This window comes from Aythya ferina (genome assembly GCF_964211825.1).
Source record: "Aythya ferina genome assembly, chromosome: 7".
In the NCBI taxonomy this organism is placed as follows: Eukaryota; Metazoa; Chordata; class Aves; order Anseriformes; family Anatidae; genus Aythya; species Aythya ferina.
The window spans coordinates 4613903-4634036 of record NC_140302.1 but is presented as its reverse complement, the minus strand read 5'-3'; the positions used below and the strand labels follow the sequence as shown (position 1 = coordinate 4634036).

At 37.7% G+C, this 20134-nt stretch overlaps 1 protein-coding gene across 1 annotated transcript; it reads left to right on the top strand.

The window, feature by feature from the left end:
* Positions 1-931: 931 nt before the first annotated feature.
* On the top strand, positions 932-20134 carry DNA2 (DNA replication helicase/nuclease 2). The gene is made up of 21 exons (XM_084526691.1): positions 932-1057; positions 1572-1751; positions 2696-2879; positions 4063-4208; positions 5663-5788; positions 6637-6856; positions 7366-7483; positions 7792-7957; positions 9215-9409; positions 10241-10471; positions 10946-11062; positions 11159-11268; positions 12579-12688; positions 13691-13915; positions 15097-15290; positions 15393-15482; positions 15575-15767; positions 17171-17260; positions 17852-18034; positions 18175-18323; positions 18941-20134. Exons 1-21 carry the CDS (start codon positions 1047-1049, stop codon positions 18993-18995), a joined length of 3093 nt encoding a protein of 1030 aa, XP_084382817.1. The 5' UTR covers positions 932-1046; the 3' UTR covers positions 18996-20134.

The following is a 20134-nucleotide window of genomic DNA, read 5'->3' as shown; positions in this document are numbered from 1 at the left end:
GATAATTTTCAATATCTCTTCGCATTGTTTATTCTCTAGTGTATGTGAAAGGGAGAAGCAACATAAAAGAATCTCCAGAACCCAAGGCTATCAAACGTACAAAGTAAAAATTGCTGTGAAAGTAATGTTTTAATATCAAATGTGCCGTGCATTTAATAGTATGGCCATATTAACTATTCAGATAGCTTCTATTAGTGGCTGTGTGCTTGAAAGCTATATAATGTAGTCTTTTCCATGTATGTCAGGGCTATCCCAAAGAACAGGCACTCACTTGAGTACGATCTTACCTTGCAAAATTCAAGCTTGGATTCTCCTGCTAGGATGCCTTACCACTTGCCAAATCTGTCTTTGAAGGACTGGAGGGCAATACTGTTTCCCAGTGTTCGGCTACATTGAAGAGAGGGAAGACCAAATTGCAATTACATCGCTTTTATGACATTTTAATGACAGAATGCTCATATTGATATGTCAAGAGTAGATCTAATACCTGTGTCCTTCAGTTCTAGCGGTCTTCTGACCAAAAAAAAAAAGTCTGTATGTCAGTGACTCCGGTGCCACCTCAGAGACCTTCGGTGTGGCTGCCCGCCCAGCAGCGACCGGTACTGGGGGGTTGTTCTCACAGAAAAATCTCAACGCCCGGGTTGAGGTTCGCCCACAGGCACTGGGGGACAGAAAAGTACCTCGAAATTCCCTTTGAGCCGCCGCCCGGCTGCCGGAGGAGCGGGCAGCAGCAGCGGCGCAGACCGTTGGGCTCCCTCACAGCGCGGCCCCACCCCTAACGGACGGGGGCCGCCGCGCGCCGCTTCGCGCCTTCAGCCCTCCGCCGGGCGGCGGCGCCTCCCATTGGCTGCGCGGCCTCCATCCTACCAATGGCCGGCCTGGGGGCGGGGCTTCTCGGGAGGCGGGCGGGGCGGGCCGGGGAGCGGCGGCATTTTGTGAGGCGCGGGGTGAGGAGCGGACCCCTCGCCTCGTCCCTCAGCAGCTCCCTTCACAGCGCTGCGGGGCTCAGGCGGGCAGAGCCGAGCCGAGCCGCGGGGGCTCCCCTCATGGCCGACAGGTAGCGACCGGCCGGGGCGCAGCGCCCCTGGGGCGGGAGGTTTGAAATTGGAAGCGCGGCGTGCGGGCGGCTGACAAGAATAACGACCCGCCGCCGGGGGCTTGCTCACGGGCTCAGGGTTTGAGGCGCAGTTGGAGTTAGTTTTGGGATGAGCGAGTGTTTAGGCATCAAATGGAAGCACTAACTGCAATAAGGAGTAGCTTATGTGCTACGCGTGTCTTCTTCGTTAAAGCTTTTGTAGTGTTTGTCTTCTTCCTTATGGTTCGTATGTCCAAATAGTGTTTTTTTCACCTCTTTCAAAGAAACAATGTGGAACTGTTATTAGAGATTTCCTACACTCTATCGGTATAAAACTTAAAAAGCACACCGTAATTGCCTGTTTATATACACAAACATTTAGAAATTTGAAGGAGGTCAAAGTGGAATTAATGCTTGAAGCTTGTGCTCTTCTTGTGTGTGGGTTAGCCCTTCTCAAATAGGCTAATATCTTTGTATTCGCGAATTGTTATTTCAGTTTCCAGAAGAAAGTGACTGACTCCTCTAGTGCAATACTTAAGAATGGGTTGAACAACAGATACCGTGTGTTGGAGGTCAGCGTAAAGCAGACTAATGGAAGTGATTCTGAGAAGCACCTGACGGTTACCTCGTCGCAATCACTGCAAGATACAGAGCTGTGCGTCCTTAGGGATGGCTGGTAAGGCATGCAGAAACATCTGAAAGGAGCATGAAATACTGTATTATTAACTCAATTTTATTTGTGTTGCCTTAGAGGAGAGTTTTACTGAAAATGAGAGTTTTATCTTGAAAATGACTAGAAATGTTGAAACAACCTTTATCTAATGTTGTACCATCATCATTTTAGTATAATAGGTGTTTGTCTTGAGAAAACTGATGCTATTTAACTTGTATGGAGTGGATATTGCTACCGTAAAGTTTTAGTTTGTTTGGTCTTGCCTTCATATGAAGAATTAGAAAGATTATAAACTTTAATCAGGCTACTTAGTTTCAGGTAGAAGTGTTATTCTGAGTGATGAACCCTCCCTGTTCATATGAAAGTACTATGTCTGTAAAACATTTTTTTTTTTTTCTGAATTATCTGTTGAAATCTTAAATTGAGCTCTACACTAAAAGTATTTAATGTGGGAATCGATGAAGATTCTAGTTTAGGTGTTTGTGCATTGATGGTATGTTGTAGAGGAAAGGACTTGTTTAGTCTTTTGAAACACAAGGAAATGCATATGCAGTGTGCTTTTGAAAATGAAAAGCACTGCTTTTAATTTTGCATTGAAAGTGTGGAAGATAGGAAAGGAAAAGCAAAGTCTAGGAAGACTTTAGAAGACAAAATATAAAAGATCTTGAATCCTGAAACTTGTTAATCTATGAAAATATTTTAAAATTATTATTAATAGTAAAATATTCTGAGATTTTGCTGGGCTTTTGAAACAACTTTAATAGAAAGGTTGCGGTCATGTAATTAAAAAGTGTAGCACGCTAATATAAAATACAACAATACCGAAATGACTCAAAGCATAGATCTGGAGTGACTTAAAGTATGGTGAATCTGTTATGCTAGTGTATAATTTCTTAGGTGCGGTGACCTTTGCTTGCAAATGTTTTTTTTAATGTACTGCTTTATAGGGAGTCTGTTCCAGTTGTTCCGGGAGACATCGTTCATTTAGAAGGGGACTGTAGTTCTGGTATGTGGATAATAGATGAACAGTCAGGATACCTCATTCTTTACCCAGATCTGCTGCTGTCTGGCACTACAATATCAAGCAGCATTCGATGCGTAAGAAGAGCAGTGCTGAGTGAAAAGTTCAGGGTAAGTGTTAATTGTGGAGCATCCAATATTTTATTAGGCTAATGTTTCATGGAAACTGTTAGTTTAACTCAATATTAATTAAAACTTTGTTGAGATGCTGTTCTGTAAAATTGTATTGACCTTCACGATGTTTGGACTACTTGTGGTTTGTGTTTCTTTATTTTTTCAGAGGCTTTCAGTTGAAGTAATCTTGTGTTCTTAATACAGGTAGTGGGGACAAAAACGTTCTACCCCCCACCTTCAGATTCTGGCAACTTCTTTGATCTTTTGGTTTTTAGGTGTATCTTGTGCAAAGGAATCCCTTCTGAGGGATGTGCCTCTAGTTGGCTATATGAGAACATAATGTAATCTCATTTGGCCAAGTTAAAAACCTCAGAAAAATCAGCAAGGTTAGGCAGTTTACCCTGTGAGAACAATTCTTTAGCTTATGATCTAGCTGGAATATACCTATACTGGAATCAGGGCTGATGTGGGCTAATTGTGGAATCTGAATCCAAGTACTGGCACTTGGAACAATTTGTTTAGAAGGGACAATGCAAAGGGTGCTGATTGCAGGGTAACACCACCTTCCAATTGGGGGTGGAACCCACAACTGCCAGGTCTGTGAAAGCAATCAGTAAGTACAAAACATAATGATTAACTTTCTAGTTGTTTCTTGGTGGCTTTTTAGAGATCATAATTTATTGCTAGAAGTCTACAGAACCCATTCCTGAATGGCTTAGATGGGTTTCTGAGCCATTCTGGTATTGCTTGGACTAATTCCATGTGAGTTGGTAAAACAATGTGAAATTGCTTAATGTGTGCATAATAAAAAATATTTGTGAGATTGTAAAGAGTTGCACTAGGAAAAGCTGCTGTTAATACTGTTCACAAGCAAAACTTGCTCACAATTCATGTTAATCTGTGCTTTTGTTCCTCACTTGTCAATCATGTAGTGATTGTATTTTAACACTGGGTTTGGAATAAAAATGAGAGAAAGCAATAGGAGAGACCCATTTCATTTTGGCTGTATTCACAGTCAGGTTTGAACTGATATTAATTAGTGAGATGAAAGATCAAAAGGTTTGTCAATTATTAAATAAGTGACATCTATCATGTGCAGCAAATAAACCCAGAAACTTTGTAGAGAAGCTACATGAAGTTAGCATAAATCCTGATGTTTGTTGTATCATTTCTGTTTTAGGGCTCTGACTCCGGATCACGCCAAATGCTTGTTGGTACAATTCTTCATGAAATTTTCCAGCAATCAGTAACAAATAACCTGTCACCTGAAAAAGTAAAAGAACTAGCAAATAAAATTGTATATGGACAAAAGTATCTCAGAGAGATGTAAGTAGCATTGCAGATATGTTCTTGTTTGGAAGACTGGATAGGAATGCTTGAACTAGCAGATAAATTTCTACTTGAAAACATGTGTTACTATTATCAGGAGAATGTTCTACCAAATGACCTTGCTTAATAAAACTTAGGAGTTTTTTAATATTTCACTGTTCCATAATGTAGTTTAATATGCCTGCCCTGCTGAATTGCTTCCATAGATGTAAATTATGCTTCCGAAGGAACTCCAACAGTGTGCTTGTGTGGGTGTTTTTGCCTGTAACACCTTATTTCTCGGCATTTCTGAAAGCTGATGAAAACTTGATGAGCATAATTAGTGTTGATAGTTGGGAAATGAAACGGTGTTTGGTCACCAAGTTTCTGAGATGTTTGATACATTCTTCATCGGGTTATTTAATGTCTGTGATGTTAGAGGATCTTTAATTTATTTTCTCAGCAAGTCTGATGGAACTGCTAGCTGGATGAATAGTAGTCTTCATATTTCTGTCAGAAATGATGAGACAAGTGGCTGTCAGTTTTAAGGGATCCACTGCAGACTTGACTAAAATTGAATTCAAGTCACATAAACCCAGTTATCTCTAGAACATTACAAATCACATACTGAGGAAAGTGTCTGTCAGCCTTGGAAGAGATGAGAAATAAAATTAGAACAAGATTTATTACTCTGGTTCTGATATGAAGATGACTGTTTTGGATTGTGATTTCCTCAAGGCATGTGTCTCCTGCTGGGCTTCCATGTTTGAAACTGTTTCAATTGGTCTTTGCATATGTAAGCTACTATTTGTTGGTACTGGAAAGTAAGTTACATAAAAGCTTGATATTTGCAGCCCTTTGCACTTGTTTTGTAAAATTTGCTTGTATTTCTCTGGTGCTGTAAAATAATGACATTATTTCCAGTGGGTGCCAGCACTGAATTGTCTAATGCCACATGATCGGGCTCTGTTTAATGAGGCTTCTGCTTTCTTGCGTGTTTGTAACTGTAGCAACTGAAGATAGTGATTCCTCCCCCATTTGAAATGGCCTGAAGCCTATCAAAATGTATACCAAGAACAATTAGCAGATCAGTGTACTGAGACAAAAAACAAATACAAGGAAATAGTCATTTTTGTACATATTCTCAGTTTTGCATAAAGCATAGGCAGTTATAAATGCCTATTCTTTCACTTCCACTGTTGGTTTTATGTCATCACTTTCACCTTGCTGATGCTTCCTTTGTATTACATCTGTTGTTTTAAGGGAGTTAGATCAGAAACAGCGTGTTCCATCTTTTGTAACTGGTGCTCAGCTGTAGTTTTATGGATTAATCAGTTGAGGTGAACATTAACGAATGTCTGTTTTATAGATGGTTCTTTAAACTTGACAGTTATTTCCAGTAATGTTTGTAAGTCAATGTCAGAGGCAAAGCTAATATTTGTCTCATTAATGTAAATGGCTTTATTTTTTAGGTATCATTTAAATCTGAAACAAGCAGACGTAATGCAGGAAATAGAAGAATACTTGCCATCATTTTTTAAATGGACAGAAGACTTTATGCACAATCCAGCTAACCAAAATAAAATGCAACTAAAACTGTAAGAAGAAATTTAAAACCATTTAAAATTGTGTATCTTGTTTGGTTTGCTTTAATTTTAGAAGAAAACTTCTTATGCAAGTCTGTTCAGTGATAAGGAGTTAATTCATCACCTCAGTGCTTCAATAGCTAATCTTGAGCTGCACATTTAACACCAATTATGAATATTGGGAAAGATATAAAGAAGGACCTTTATAGGACTGAGGGAGAAGTTACATATAATCACAGTGGTCTTAACATTTTTGTAAACAATGTGGTACAAAACAGATGTTTTAGTAATTAGTAGAGCAAGCATACTTGATCAACTGACTAAGCCTGAAGCTATAAATGTGTAAGACTGAAAACCAGAACATTAGAACTTACTGAAATGAAACTCTTCAGTAAGATAAGGTTATCAGTGAAGCAATGTGTTGACTCTGCTGTTGCTGAGTTCTTCTTGTCTGCCTTCTTGTTGTCAATGGTAACAGACATAGGCTGTTCAGGTTTCAGAGAAATAGCAGGTCAGGAAGGTAGCATAAAGTAAAAATGTGTATGCTACCTTTTGGTGCATATATCACTAATTCTTTTGTAGAAATGAAATGTTTTTAGAGCATATTGGTTCAGAAAAGACCAAACGCTGTTAAAAACAATTCTATTTTATCTTTGAAGTTTAGGTGAGTACCAAAACTACGTGCAAACCTGCAATTTAAATTAACTTTCTGATATATTTTCCCTGCTAATGGGAAAATAGCTTCTGTGAGACTTAGTAGGCACCCACTTTAGAGATAATGTATATTATAACACATTCTAATATGCAAGTATTAAGAACTAAGGGAATTTAACTTCTGACTTCTTTTATTTTCTTCTTAGGTCAAGTGGTGATAAAACTGGAGATTTCTCTTCTAAGATAGAAATTGTAGAGATCTTAGACATTGAAGAGAATATCTGGTCTCCCAGGTTTGGACTGAAGGGAAAGATTGATGTTACAGCCAAGGTGAAAATCCATCGTCAGTCTGGAGTACAATCTAAGATAATGCCATTAGAGCTCAAGTCTGGCAAGGAATCTAACTCTATAGAGCACAGGAGTCAGGTACAAAAAAACAACTAAATAAGTAATTTGATTCTTAGTGGCCATAAGTAATTTCTTGTTTTATTAGAATGACTTCATTTGTCTTAATGAATGCAAAGTATTTTGTGCGTGGTATAACCAGGATTTGTGGATGGCTGATCCTGGAATGCAAAAAGTTGCAGGTATAAAGTGAAATTTTGAGTGAGAACATTTACCACTTTCAGACACCTTTGTCTTTATTCCTGAAGGGGAAAAAAAAATCTCAATACATTCATGTATTAGCTTGAGGCAGATTGCTTTAAGAATTAGCATTGTACATCCTGGCAGATAGCTGGTCAGTGATCTAGAGGTAGTAGCCATGTACAAGCTTTTGTTAGGAAAGATGCCTTTTAATTGAAATATTTCATTAGGTGCTTACTACTTACACTTCCTAGATCCATTGTGATAGCAATGGCTGCTTAACTTTTGGAAATAATAAATTCAGCCTTTTTTTGTAACACATTATAAAAGTTATATATATATGTTTGCAGGTTATTCTGTATACCTTGTTGAATTTAGAAAGGAGACTAGATCCTGAGGCTGGATTTCTTCTTTATCTTAAAACTGGTACGATGTACCCTGTTTCTGGGACTCGCATGGATAAAAGAGGTAAAGCTGTTCCCTTGCCTTGCAAGCTATACTTAACTATCATAATTAAAACTAAGCATTCTAGTAATAGTTAAACACATCAAGACTTACTCTTATGGATGTATCTGTACTTACAGATGTACTGCTTATTATATTTTTACCTATTCCAATAAGCTTACATTAAAAACTTAAATGTTTTGTTAATATATTAGGACTTTGCTATATGAGTACCTATGTCTTAGCTAATTGTGATGCCTAGTTACTTTTCAGTTAAGAATGATTAAAAATAAAACTTAAACTGTCTACCTAGTTTGTTCTTTTATTGGCAGAATTAATGAAGCTAAGAAACCAGGTGGCCTTCTACTTAATGCACAGCACATATAAATCTGCTGTGGGAAGACAGCAGTCACAGCTCGCTGCTTTGCCTCCTGTAATTGATGACAGTCAAGCCTGTAAATATTGCTCCCAAATGCACAATTGTTTCCTATATAGCAGGTAAAAAAAAAAAATGAAACTTGACTCTGGTTTTTAAATAAGCTTTAAATGCTTTTAAATGATGCTGTAATTTGATTTTTGTGATTCACAGAAAATTTGTGATTATGATAATTCTTGTACCCTGAAATAACATTCGGTTGAATCCTGCACAATGCATATAGTCTGTCTGATCTGGCAGAGACTTAAACATCTTTGCTCAGGTGCATGTTCAGCAGGACAAAATCTGAGAGAAGTCTCAACAAATCACTTGATGAAGACAACAGATGTTTGCTATATTTAAATTCATAATAATTATGGTTAAACTAATATCCTTACAACTTTTTGAAGTGGGCAGTCTTATGAGGCAGTAGGGCTGAGTTGTGACTGGGCAACTTTCTCGTTGACTCTAGGCAATAGTTTCCCTGTAAAGGTATCACACAAGGAATGATACATCAATGCTACTGTAATACATCTCCTATTAAAAGACATCAAGAGCAAACACTTGATAAATTTTTGCATGAAGTCATTGAGTTGGTGTGTGATATATATATATCAATAATATAAGTATTATAAAGCTAAATGGTTGTTTTGTGTGTTTTTTTGACACTGAAAAAAAAAAAACAAACCACAATTTTATACTGAAGAGATCAAGTGGGTTTTAAAAGAATAGGAGAACTACGGGGAAGATCTTTTAAAGCTGTAGGGATAAAAGTGTTGAGGGGACTAGCTTTGTAGGTATATGCTAAGTTTTTGTACAGTAATTTTAATGAAATGTTACTTGTAATATTTGGCTGTTAAAGCATTACATTATTCCTAAGTGAGTAATAATCTTAACTTGTGAACTAACCTTTTTCTCTTTGCATTTCTGTATACATGATTTAAGTATAATGTCTATAGATACGTAGTTCTGAGATGAATCCACTTGAAGTATGTTTTCGTATTAACTGTTAAATCTCATTTGCTTAAATCTCAGTATAATATTCATAGCTTGCTAAGAAAGGTGTGAAAGATCAAATATTTAAATGTGCATAGAACTACCTTTTGAAATATCTTTTAACTGTTCTTTAACTTACTGTCCTTAATTAAAAATCAGAGAGGTGATGTAAAGTTATTACTATGAGATTATTCATATGAACAAGGATGTATTCAACCTTATTTCAGTCATGATAGATTAACTTAAGTGGTGTGTTTTCCAGTGATTAAATTTAGATTGGCATTACATACACACAGACTCGTAGATAAAAGTTGATTCTTTCCTGTGTTTGGTTCTATTCCTAGGGCTGTAGAAGAAAAGATTGCTAGTGTCTCTTTTCCTCCTGCCATGGTATCCATTATTGAAAAAGAGACCCAGCATCTGAAGCCCTCCCACTTGGAATATTTTAGTCTGTGGTATCTAATGTTAACATTGGAGATGCAAACTGGGGAGGGTAGAAAGGGGTATAAAAATATATGGACGATTCCTTCTTTGGAAAGGTAAGATAATGGAAAGGTAAGATAAATTTCTAATCTAGTATAAATGATCCCCCCCACTTCAGTAACTGGAAGTGAGGCACTGTCAACTTGTAGTTTTCCCTACAAGGAAACTAGATGTTCTCCATTGCTTGTAGAAATAGTCAAATATGCTTTTTGCAAGGTAGTTCTTTTGTGAATGTGATCTAATGAAGGCATTAGCTTACTACATTCATAAGTTTCCTATTTTCAATAGGAGATTTTTAAGTCCTATACAGGAAAAGTAAATTAATTGTAGCCTCAACCTTCAGAAGCAGGAGTTGTAGAGTTTTGTGTTTCAGTCTGAGGGTTGACCCTGAGTGTTGACTGTGAGTCCAGCTCATTGCACCAGTTCCCTGAGGGTTTATTTGATAAAGAATGATCTGTTTGGGAACAGACTCATAGACACGCCTAAGAACATGGACAAAACCTGTCTAAGGTCTTTTGCTGGCTGAAGTGGCATGCTATCTTACACTGCCTAATCTAGCAGCTGTGGAAAAACTGGCAGTTCTGGGGCCCATTACAGTGTGTCTGTAGAAGGGAAGCGTCATGGTGTTGTGAAAGGTGAAGCAAGAAACTAAAATATTAAACACTTCAGTGAAGTGCATCCGTTCTTTTTTGAATAGGAAGTTATAGGTACCTTTAGATATCACAGTCTTTTCTTGAAACAAGTTTAAGGGGTTTTACATATTTTTACAACCCTTTTCTTGTCAGAGTGGCTATTGTAAAGAGTATTTAATTGTTTGTTTTCTTTTTAAATAACCTCCCTTACCAAGGGGATTTTATGTTAAAATACTTTTTGTAATATCTTCACAGAGAGAAGGCTGGAGATTGTGTTGGAAATATGATCAGAATTGATCAAGTACAGGAAATTGCCGAGGGACAGTATCTGCATTCTTTCCAACGTAAAAATGGCACAATACCTGGAGCAAACCTCTTGGCTGGTGATAGAGTGGTTGTGAGTGGAGAGGAAAATGGGTTACTTGGTTTGGCTACTGGCTATGTTAGAGAAATCAGTGCAACAAAAGTCTCCTGTTTGTTGGGCAGGTAATAGAACAAAAGGAAAAACAGCTACTTGAAGGCATTGTGATAGGGGCTTCAGGAGGGGCACTTCCAGGCCTCAAGGCAGCTCTGACGTAGTCTGACTCGGGCCTGCGGAAGTACACCCTTGAAAGTCTTTCTTGATTGAAAATGTCTGACCTTGATTGGTCTCTATGCTTATATATTTAACTAGGTTGACTGATTAAAAACATGTTTGCGAACTCAATTTACTTATTTCGCCAACATGAGAATATATGGATACTGTGATTGTTGCTGTTAAAGGTAACCTGCATTATTCAGATTAAACTGCCTTTAAATTTGGCTTGGATTGTATTTTGTTTGCATCAGTCAGTAGTGTTTCTTCTAGCTATTGCTTTACTCTGTGACCTCTGGGAGCTTAAAGCTTAGTATTAAGTCTTTCATCATCAACATGCTGCTTGTAAATAGAACTAATTTGTCCATGTTACTGTCATCCTCCAGAAGTTTATCAAAGCTCCCCAAGGATACCACCTTTAGGCTGGATCACGAAGAAGGAGATTTTGGTACAGGGGTCCCCTTTGAAAACCTTTCCAAATTGATGCAAGATTCCCCAGTCAGGTATGAAGAATCAAATTCATTTCCCACTTTGAAGGTTTTGGGGTAGTTTCTAAGTAGGCAACTCTTAATTCTTCTTTTTTTCTTTTTCATCCACAGTGAAAAGCTCCGCAACTTGATTATTGACTTTGACAAACCACGTTTTATTCAGCATTTGAGCTCAGTTCTTCCTGCAGAAGCAAAGGAAACTGTTGCAAATATTTTAAAGGGTACAAAATTTTTCTAAATCCTTCCTCTTACCCCCCCCCCCCCCAATCTTTTGTCTAGTAGTGTAAGTCTATTGACAGAGCATTTATCGCACTAAATACAAGTTCATTTTGTTCCAAGATCAGGGCCTGGTGGTAGTTTTCTGCTTAAAAATAAGACAAGTTCTAACATTGCACGTCTTTCTGTGATTAAAATAGTTAGAAACTACTTGGAAGACACGACCAGATGTTTGCTTAGAATTTCACTTTACTTTTGTTGCTTCCTGCAGCTTGCTGTTTGCTCTCTTATTTTTACAAAATCAGGAACAGAAAAGACTCTTGGGATAGGGGAAGTGGACTCTCAGAGTGGAAGGAGATGGGCTTTAATGTAAGCACTTGCATAAGAGCTCTTCCTGACTTGTTGGCTGCTCAGTAATATGTGAAGCTTTGGGGCACTCTTGGTTGTTTTTTTCGTTTGTTTGTTTTTCAAACAAACTTTTTATGTGGTAGTGTCATGTATTTGGTGAAAATTTTTCTTTGCCTTTGACAGAGTTGTCTGTGAAAGCAGAAATTTAATTGATTTGTCTTAACTCTGAGTACAAACTTTCTGAAGACTGAAAGATGTCTTGTTGCTTGGAGGTCTGCTTCAAATAAGAATTTGCCCAGCCTCCTTGCCAACTGTTGAAAGAATAGGAAATGAGGGGAAGGCATATATTCTGAAACCTAAGAATGACAGATTAACAAGTGCTGCAAGACAAAGAATAACAGTTCCTTCCTGTACTTGCAAGCCATATGTGTTCTTTACAGTAAGGCACTGATCATTCTAGATGCTTCTTATTTTTTTCCTTGAGACTTGCCTAGTTCAAGGCACTGAAACATACTGCTCATCTGCATCAGACAGGGAAAAATAGCTCTGGTTTCTTGCTGCTGCTTCTAGAAAAGATTATGCAATCTCTGTAATTCACTTCCCTTTGCTTTTAGTACTGTGTTTGAACCTGAAAGTGGGTATGGTGAAATAGAAATGTCCATACAAGATATTATATGGAAGTGGTCATTTAGTATATTAGGAAAAAAGGCATAAAAGGCCTACAAAGACAAATGTCTTCCATTTTTAGGACTGTAGTGCAGACCCTGTACTATTTGTCTATGTATATTATAATGGTTGAATATTATAATGTACTTTATAATGTTGAACTTCATCAGAACATACAGACTTGCCCCAATATTTTCTTTGAGAGTTTAAGGGGAGGCAGAAACTGTAGTTTTGCTTTATTGATGTTAGCAAGTATAATGATTATGAAGGACAGACAATTCATTGTTTTAATTCTTTAAAGGTCTCAATAAGCCTCAGAAACAGGCAATGAAACAAGTGTTGCTTTCGAAGGACTACACACTTATTGTGGGTATGCCAGGAACTGGAAAAACTACTACAATATGTGCTCTGGTAAGATCTTGTGCCTAGATTTTGAATTTTTTATGGCACTGGGAGGAGAGTATTAAACACTTTATAAAGCATACTTTTCTAAATTAATTGTCATGATTTAGTGTACTGCTATTTGCATAATTCCAAATAAGAAAATACATCTCTTGTATTGAAGGACCTTTATTTGGTACAAATGAAATGTTTTTTCTTCACTTCTGCTTTTGTGAAAGTATGTGGAAAGGAAGAAATTCAATAGTAATATTTAGTCTTTATGACATTTTAATGTTAAATTCTTTGGCCCCAAATGTCAGCAAGTCCTCCAATCCTGACTCACAGCTCAAAAAAGGACTCCTTGGAGAAGTCTGTAACTTGCCTGTGTTTAAATTACATAAATGTGTGGTGCTGAAGCATGTGTAGCCTGCTAGCCAGCTCCTTTGGCTAGTGGTTCTCTCTGCGGGGATGGACTGTGGGGGAGTACTGGATTCAGGCTGCAGGTTGAGTGAGTTCTTGACAGCTGGAATTGAGATGTCACTATTACTTCATCTTTCCTAATTGGGTATTCTGCTCTTGTTCCTTCCCTGCTGTGTGATCTCTGATGGGGAGAGAGGAGGATGGAGAGCAAGCAGTGCTGCTTTCAGATCAGCTCATTCTACTGAATCCGATGTAGTTGAATTGTGGAGAGAAGTATTTCTGGGAATGGGCTGCATGGCTTGTTCTTACAGGAAGGATATTCTTTGGTGTGCTGCCTTTTTAGTACAGTTGGCAAGTCTGAATGGAGGCTCTCTCTCTGTTTTGCAGCATATGTTATATGCGTGCTGTTTAGGAGAAACATCACATCTATTGCTTGTGTCCCTTTGATAACAGCTAGGTAGCAGATCTGGCCGTGAAGAATGATGACTTCATTTACGTACTTGCTCTTGGTTTCCTCTGAAAATTACTGTTCCCCCTAGGCAAACTTGGGATTGCTGGTTCTTCTATGTAAGCTAACAACTTTGTCTTTTCTTTCCCTTTGCCACTTATTAGGTGAGAATTCTCTCTGCTTGTGGCTTCAGTGTTCTTCTGACTAGTTTTACACACACAGCAGTGGACAATATTCTGCTGAAGCTAGCCAAATTCAAAGTAGGCTTCTTGCGTTTGGGACGAGCTCAGAAGGTTCATCCAGATATACGGAAATTTACAGAAGAAGAAATTTGCAGGTCCAAGTCAATTAACTCTGTAACAGATTTGGAAAAGCTCTACAACAGTCAGGTAAGAAAATTGTTTTTGTTAGCCCTGTGAAATGTTGAGGATAATTGTTAGTATTCTGTTTGTACAGATACTACAGAGAAGGAACCTATCCCAAGTGTGTGTTACTGCTATGAGAAGCCTGAGGTGAAGAAGATATTCAATTGCTGCCTCATTGCAATTTCATTATAGCCAATAATGATTAACAACAGTAATCTAAAAGCCAAAAAGCCATTTTTTCTACTTAAAAAATAGCTACATATAATATGTAATTACATGTGTAATACATATGTATAATAACTCCCACAGGCTCCAGTCCCTCTCACATGTGCTAGTTGTGGTGTTTGTAGAATCATGGGATGGGGAAGAAGAGAAATTACGTTGCGGAGCTGATCTGACCAAACACTAATTTTTGACTGAAAGATCAGTGCTGCTCTGTGTGTTAATGCAAAGGACCACACCAGGAACTGGGGAAACAGAGTGGGTGACAGCTTTAAATTAAATGGATTGAAAGAATGAAATGTCATGGTAATTGAAAGAAATGGCGTACTGCAAAACCCATCGCTTACTTTGCTGTTGATAGGCATTGCAGGAAAATTATTGAAGTTGTAACAGAAGTGTTGTAACATGTCATGTTTAGTTACTTCAGATTGCATTGGAAGCACAGAGATGAGAAGAACTTAACATACAATCATTTAAGTTGGAAAAGACCTCTAAGATGACCTAGTCCAACCTTTTAACGAGTCACAATGCATTACATATTCTTGCTGTGCTTCAAAAGAATATAAAAGTCCTATAAATGAGCAAATAAATGCAAACCTGAACTTGCAGCTGTTGTTTTATTGTCTATTTGAAAGCTTAAAGAAGGGGGGAGAAGAGGAGAAAAAAATGCTCTTTTCTAAGGTAGTCATTTTAACACTCCAGGAATTGTGTATGCACAGAACTTGGTATTATCCTGAGCACATCAGGAATGAGTTATTTACTAAGTCCTATTCTAAAGTTGATTTTTGTTTGTCATTTGTTGTTGACGCAAAATTTTAGGAATATATGAAGCCAATATGTATGCGAAGTGTGAACTGCTCTGATTTCAAGGATTAAAGACTTCTCTTTCTTTTTTAAATAGTTAAAAATAGTGTTCTTCTAACCTAAAAACATAGTGTTAAAGTGTGTAAGATGTCTCTTATTTTTACTGTCTCAATTTTCAGCCAGTGGTAGCAACAGCTTGCATGGGAGTAAATCACCCCATCTTTGCTCAGAAGCAGTTTGATTTCTGTATAGTTGATGAAGCTTCCCAAATAAGCCAGCCCATCTGTTTGGGCCCACTGTTCTGCTCCAAAAGGTTTGTGCTGGTAGGGGATCATCAGCAGCTGCCTCCGCTTGTACAGAATTCAGAAGCAAGGTAAGATAAACTCATGCTGGACAGATATTAGTGATATGAATTCTGGAAAGTCTCTTGCAATGTGTGGCCTGACACATTTTTGTGATTCTTCTTTTGTAACAGAGATCTTGGAATGAGTGAAAGCTTATTTAAAAGGCTGGAGCAAAACCAGAATGCTGTTGTCCAGTTAACTGTGCAATACAGAATGAATAGGTATCTGTAACTTCTACTTGTTACAGTAGGGTTTTCCATGTGGGATTGAAAGTGCAGGATTTAAATTAATTTTTTCTCTTCTCAATCTTTAGTAAAATTATGTCGCTGAGTAACATGTTAGTATATGAAGGCAAACTGGAATGTGGATCAGAGAAGGTGTCAAATGCCACTGTTAACTTGCCAAACCTAAAGAAGTTGAAACTGGAACTTGCAGATACTTCAAAAACATGGTTGGAAGAAGTACTTGAGCCAGACAAACCTGTGTGTTTTCTGAACACTGAGAAGGTAAAGTTCATCATGTTCTCCTTTCAAAATTGCATTTTTGATGCAAGTTCTCAATACAGCCAGCACATAAGAATTCATACAGCTTAGGCAGGGTAAAGTACTTAGCTTTAAAAATGGTTTCTTGCTTATATGTAAACTGCAATGTGTAAAGATGTTGTTAATAGAGTTGATCAGTTGGAGTGCTAGAGCTGCTGCTTGAAATATTGCATCTAAGAGCAGTTGAAAAGTTTAATTCAGGCAGTGCTGCAGGTAATGCTGTATGTGCTATAGATTTTGTTCTTACGTAGAGAATGCAGCTATAAGTGTGCAGCCCTACTGATGTCCTTGCAATCACAGAACGCTGTCGTATCCAGTGGCTGAGGATCACTGGGGTCTAAGCTGTGTACCAGTGGGAGGAATGATTGCAACTTCATTACATTTTGTAGACATTTTGAATTGGGAGGAGTAAGTTGCTTCAGGTGTGCACTTTAACAGCGACTCAAATTATTGCAGGAAAAAGTAAACTCCATAATAGATAAGAATTAGGCAAATAAACAGGTAAAATGAAGAAGAGTTGATCAATCTTTTTCCAAATATATTTTACACTAATATATACTCAGTCCCATATTTGGAGTCACTGTAGTTGGTAACTGGATTATAATGATTTGAGTCTAACAGCTTTGATGTTGATTCCTCTTGACACCACCTTTTGCCAATAACTGCTGACCCTGGAAAGAACTCCCCAGACAGTCCTTGTGTGCTCTCAAGCACGTTTTCTGACCCTTTCATAGAAAAGTTAACAGTTTTTCATAGGGAAGATTCTTGTCACAGTAGGAAACTAGCTGGTATGCTGTTTTTCCATTAATCAGACCAAAATTAGTCATGTGAAAACTGGATCTGCTGGTCCATTTTAATTTTTTGCTTTGCTAGAAAGCCCATCTCAAGTATATATAGCTGTTGTGTTTGTAGAACCAGCAGAAAAGTCTCTTTCCAAAATATTTTTGGTTTGGTTGAGGCATTAGGCTGTGACATCACATCTTTTTCAACTTGATGTAAAAATTCCATTTACTGTAGTAATCAAAACCAAAAGAACCACCCACAAAAAGTCTGTTTTTATACAGTATATTAGGTGAACCGTAAAGTCAGATGATTGAGCCCAGACAGTTTCCTTGCTATTACTAAATATTCACTGTTATTTGAAAGTGCTTTTACTAGAAACTCATCTTTGCAGAGTGTTTCCACCACTTTGCAGATGCTGTGTTCTGAGGTTACTTTATGGTATAGGTTGCTGTATTAAGTTAAATTTAGCTTTTACCCTTTTTTTATTAAAACTTAATATAAAAATGGTATGATATGGTGAGTTAAGGATCAGAATACAGTGTGTGATTGTAGACACTCATTATTTTCTGCTTATATTTCTAAAGGTCCCAGCACCAGAACACGCAGAAAAAGGTGGTGTATATAATGTGACAGAAGCCAAACTTGTGTTCTTCCTCACATCCTTATTTATTAAGGTATCTTTTAATTACATTGCTTAAGAGGGACAGCTTTATAGTGAATCTTACATTGCTGTAGAAGCACCAACCCAACCACATGTACAGGAGGGATGACCTTAAGGATAAATTCGATGTTAGCTACATGTCACTGTAGTGAGGGATCTGAGGTCTGCATTCAGTTCCCTGTTCCTTGCCAGGTTGCAGCTGGGCTGCATAAAAGCTGGATGACAATTTCTTTCGGATTAGGACTTTTTCTTGTAAGGGAGGGGAAAGGATTTGCCCTTGCTCCTTATTTCAGCTAGTCAACTTCAGGAGTAATACAGACTAATTAAGAGTTCTGAACATTCACCTCGCAGTCTGAGGAAGAAAGGAAGATGAGGATTTTGGTATCTATCTTTGTGCTAGGTTTAAGACAAAGCTTGGGGTCTTGCAATAATTTTCTTCAGTTAATGCCAATTATACCTAGAGTTCCACTGACTTCTTAGTGTAGAGATGATAGCTTGCAGCACTATTTAAATATATAGATTAGCCTCATTGAGGCTCTTCTGACCGTAAAGAATATCCCAGGCTAACTGCAGTGACAGTCTTCTTTCTGTTATCTTTCTTTAGGCTGGTTGTAAGCCTTCAGACATCGGTGTGATATCACCATACAGACATCAATTAAAAATAATCACTGATTTGATGGCAAGACTGAAGGAGAACAGAGTGGAAGTCAACACTATAGACAAGTACCAAGGAAGAGACAAAAGTATCATAATTGTATCTTTTGTTAGGAACAGTAATGATGAAAATGTGAGTTGGATGTACTAACTTGACTTTCAATCTGGGTAAAATTCACCCACAACCTTGAAGTTTTTGATGCATTTTGACAATTACCTACATTCAATTCTACATCTTAGGTAGGAAAACTAATAGCAAATTTTGTTTAACAGCTTGGCACCCTCCTGAAGGACTGGAGACGCCTTAACGTTGCTATCACAAGAGCCAAGCACAAACTAGTCATGGTGGGCTGCATTCCATCTCTGCGCCGCTACCCTCCTCTGGAGAAGCTACTCTGCCACTTGCAGTCTGAGGCAATGATATCCTTTTTCTCCAAACTGTTTTGTGGGAAGGGGAAGGTAAGATGGGACTTGCTGGGATAGGAGGTAAGGATGGGAAGAACTCTGATTGTGTAGGCCCTAGTTATAACATTGGTTGACAGCACAGTACAGAATGTGTCAATTAAATGCGCCAAAAGTACACTTTGAGGTCAAGCTAATAGGTGGACCTAAAACCTTTGCTCTGTGTTCCAAAGTACAAATAAGTCCATGGTGATTGGCAATTCAACTTTGGCCTAACTAAATTATTAATATTTTGGCAGTTTTTTGTTGATCATATTAGTTCCTTGGCATCTTAATGTCTATGTGATTTGTTTTCCTCTGGAAGAACCACACATTTAAGTACAGGTTGAGAGAATGGTTCAGGAATAAGGTTGCTAGATGGGAAAGTAGTATAACTTCAATGTGGTTTTTTTGTTCTCTCCAGCATTGTGCCAGATTTGTTCTAGTTATGGCTCCTTACATTTCCTATTTAAATGGGAAGGTTGAAAAGCTCTTAGATGCTTTTTTAAGCATCACTACATACTCATCTTGTTTTTGTGTGTGTGATAGCAATACCTTTATGGAAATGTTTGAGAACTACTTCCTTAACTTGCTACATCTTCAATCTTCCAGCTGGGGCTTATGAAAGTATCCACAAATGTAACATTTTGTGATTATGAAGACTGTTTTAAAGACATTTCTCATCTATTTTCTTCTGGTGCTGCTGAATGTGAATCACTGCGTAGTAGGGTGTGACTGCTGATGTGCACTGTTCAATGGGAATGAAGCCAAAACTGAAATGACATTCAATTATTTTAAATGGTTCCTTTCAGTAAAAGTAACAAAGCACATTTCTTTCTTCAGTAAGCTGATCCTTAAGCTGGCCATTTTAGTACCAGTGTATTTGCAACAAGTGAGGAACATGAAGTCTTCTGTTCCTTCGGCTACTGGTTGGCTATTTCTATATTCACTTCTATCTTGATGAACATTTTTCTGTATAAGTGAATGGAGAAAAACTTGAAAAGAGGGGAGTAAACCAGCGCTGCATCCAGTCAGTTTTCTGGGCTCAGTTTGCTTTTAAGCACTCTAACATGTAGTTGACGTACTTTTAATCCCATTGTTAGCATTCCTAATAAGCTGTGTTGTGCAGTTTGGGGGGATGTGTTCTTTCAAAGCCTTGTGTTCTTTCCCTTTCTTTAAATACTGATCTCTTTTATATTTATATACTTAATGTAATTAATCTCTCATGTGAGGATCCCTTGGTGGCTTGTCTAATCCCTTGATTTTACGTACATCTGGGAGGAATGTGATACTGATTCACTGAACTCCTTTTTATGAACTAATGTATTTAGCAGGTGAATCTGCCGAAGTCAAATGCTGCCCAGCTGAAGATTGTCGTAAAACTCCTGCTGGTTTCAGTCTGTATTCTTCATACAAAATGAATAGAATTCCCAAGAAACATAGCTGGAGTTGCAGCTTGCTGGCTAAGGTGTTAACATGTGCTTTTAATGATGATATCATGTTCAATACAAACCATCTTCTACTTGATTAAGTCTAGTTCATTTTCCTCTGCTACCTCATATGCTAGAATATTTCTGAAAGGCTTCTTTCAGAGATCAGTGGTGGAAATGTCAATTTTTCTTATTCTTAAAAATCTTGAGTATTTATTTTCTCTTGTATCAATGTCAGGTAGTTGTATGTATATAGTTGCAGACACTTCCAGATGTTAAATGTGGATATCCTTGTACTTCTTTAAGCTACTCCCTAACTTTTGTAATGTTTGGAATAATAAATTTTGATGTTGGTTTCTTTC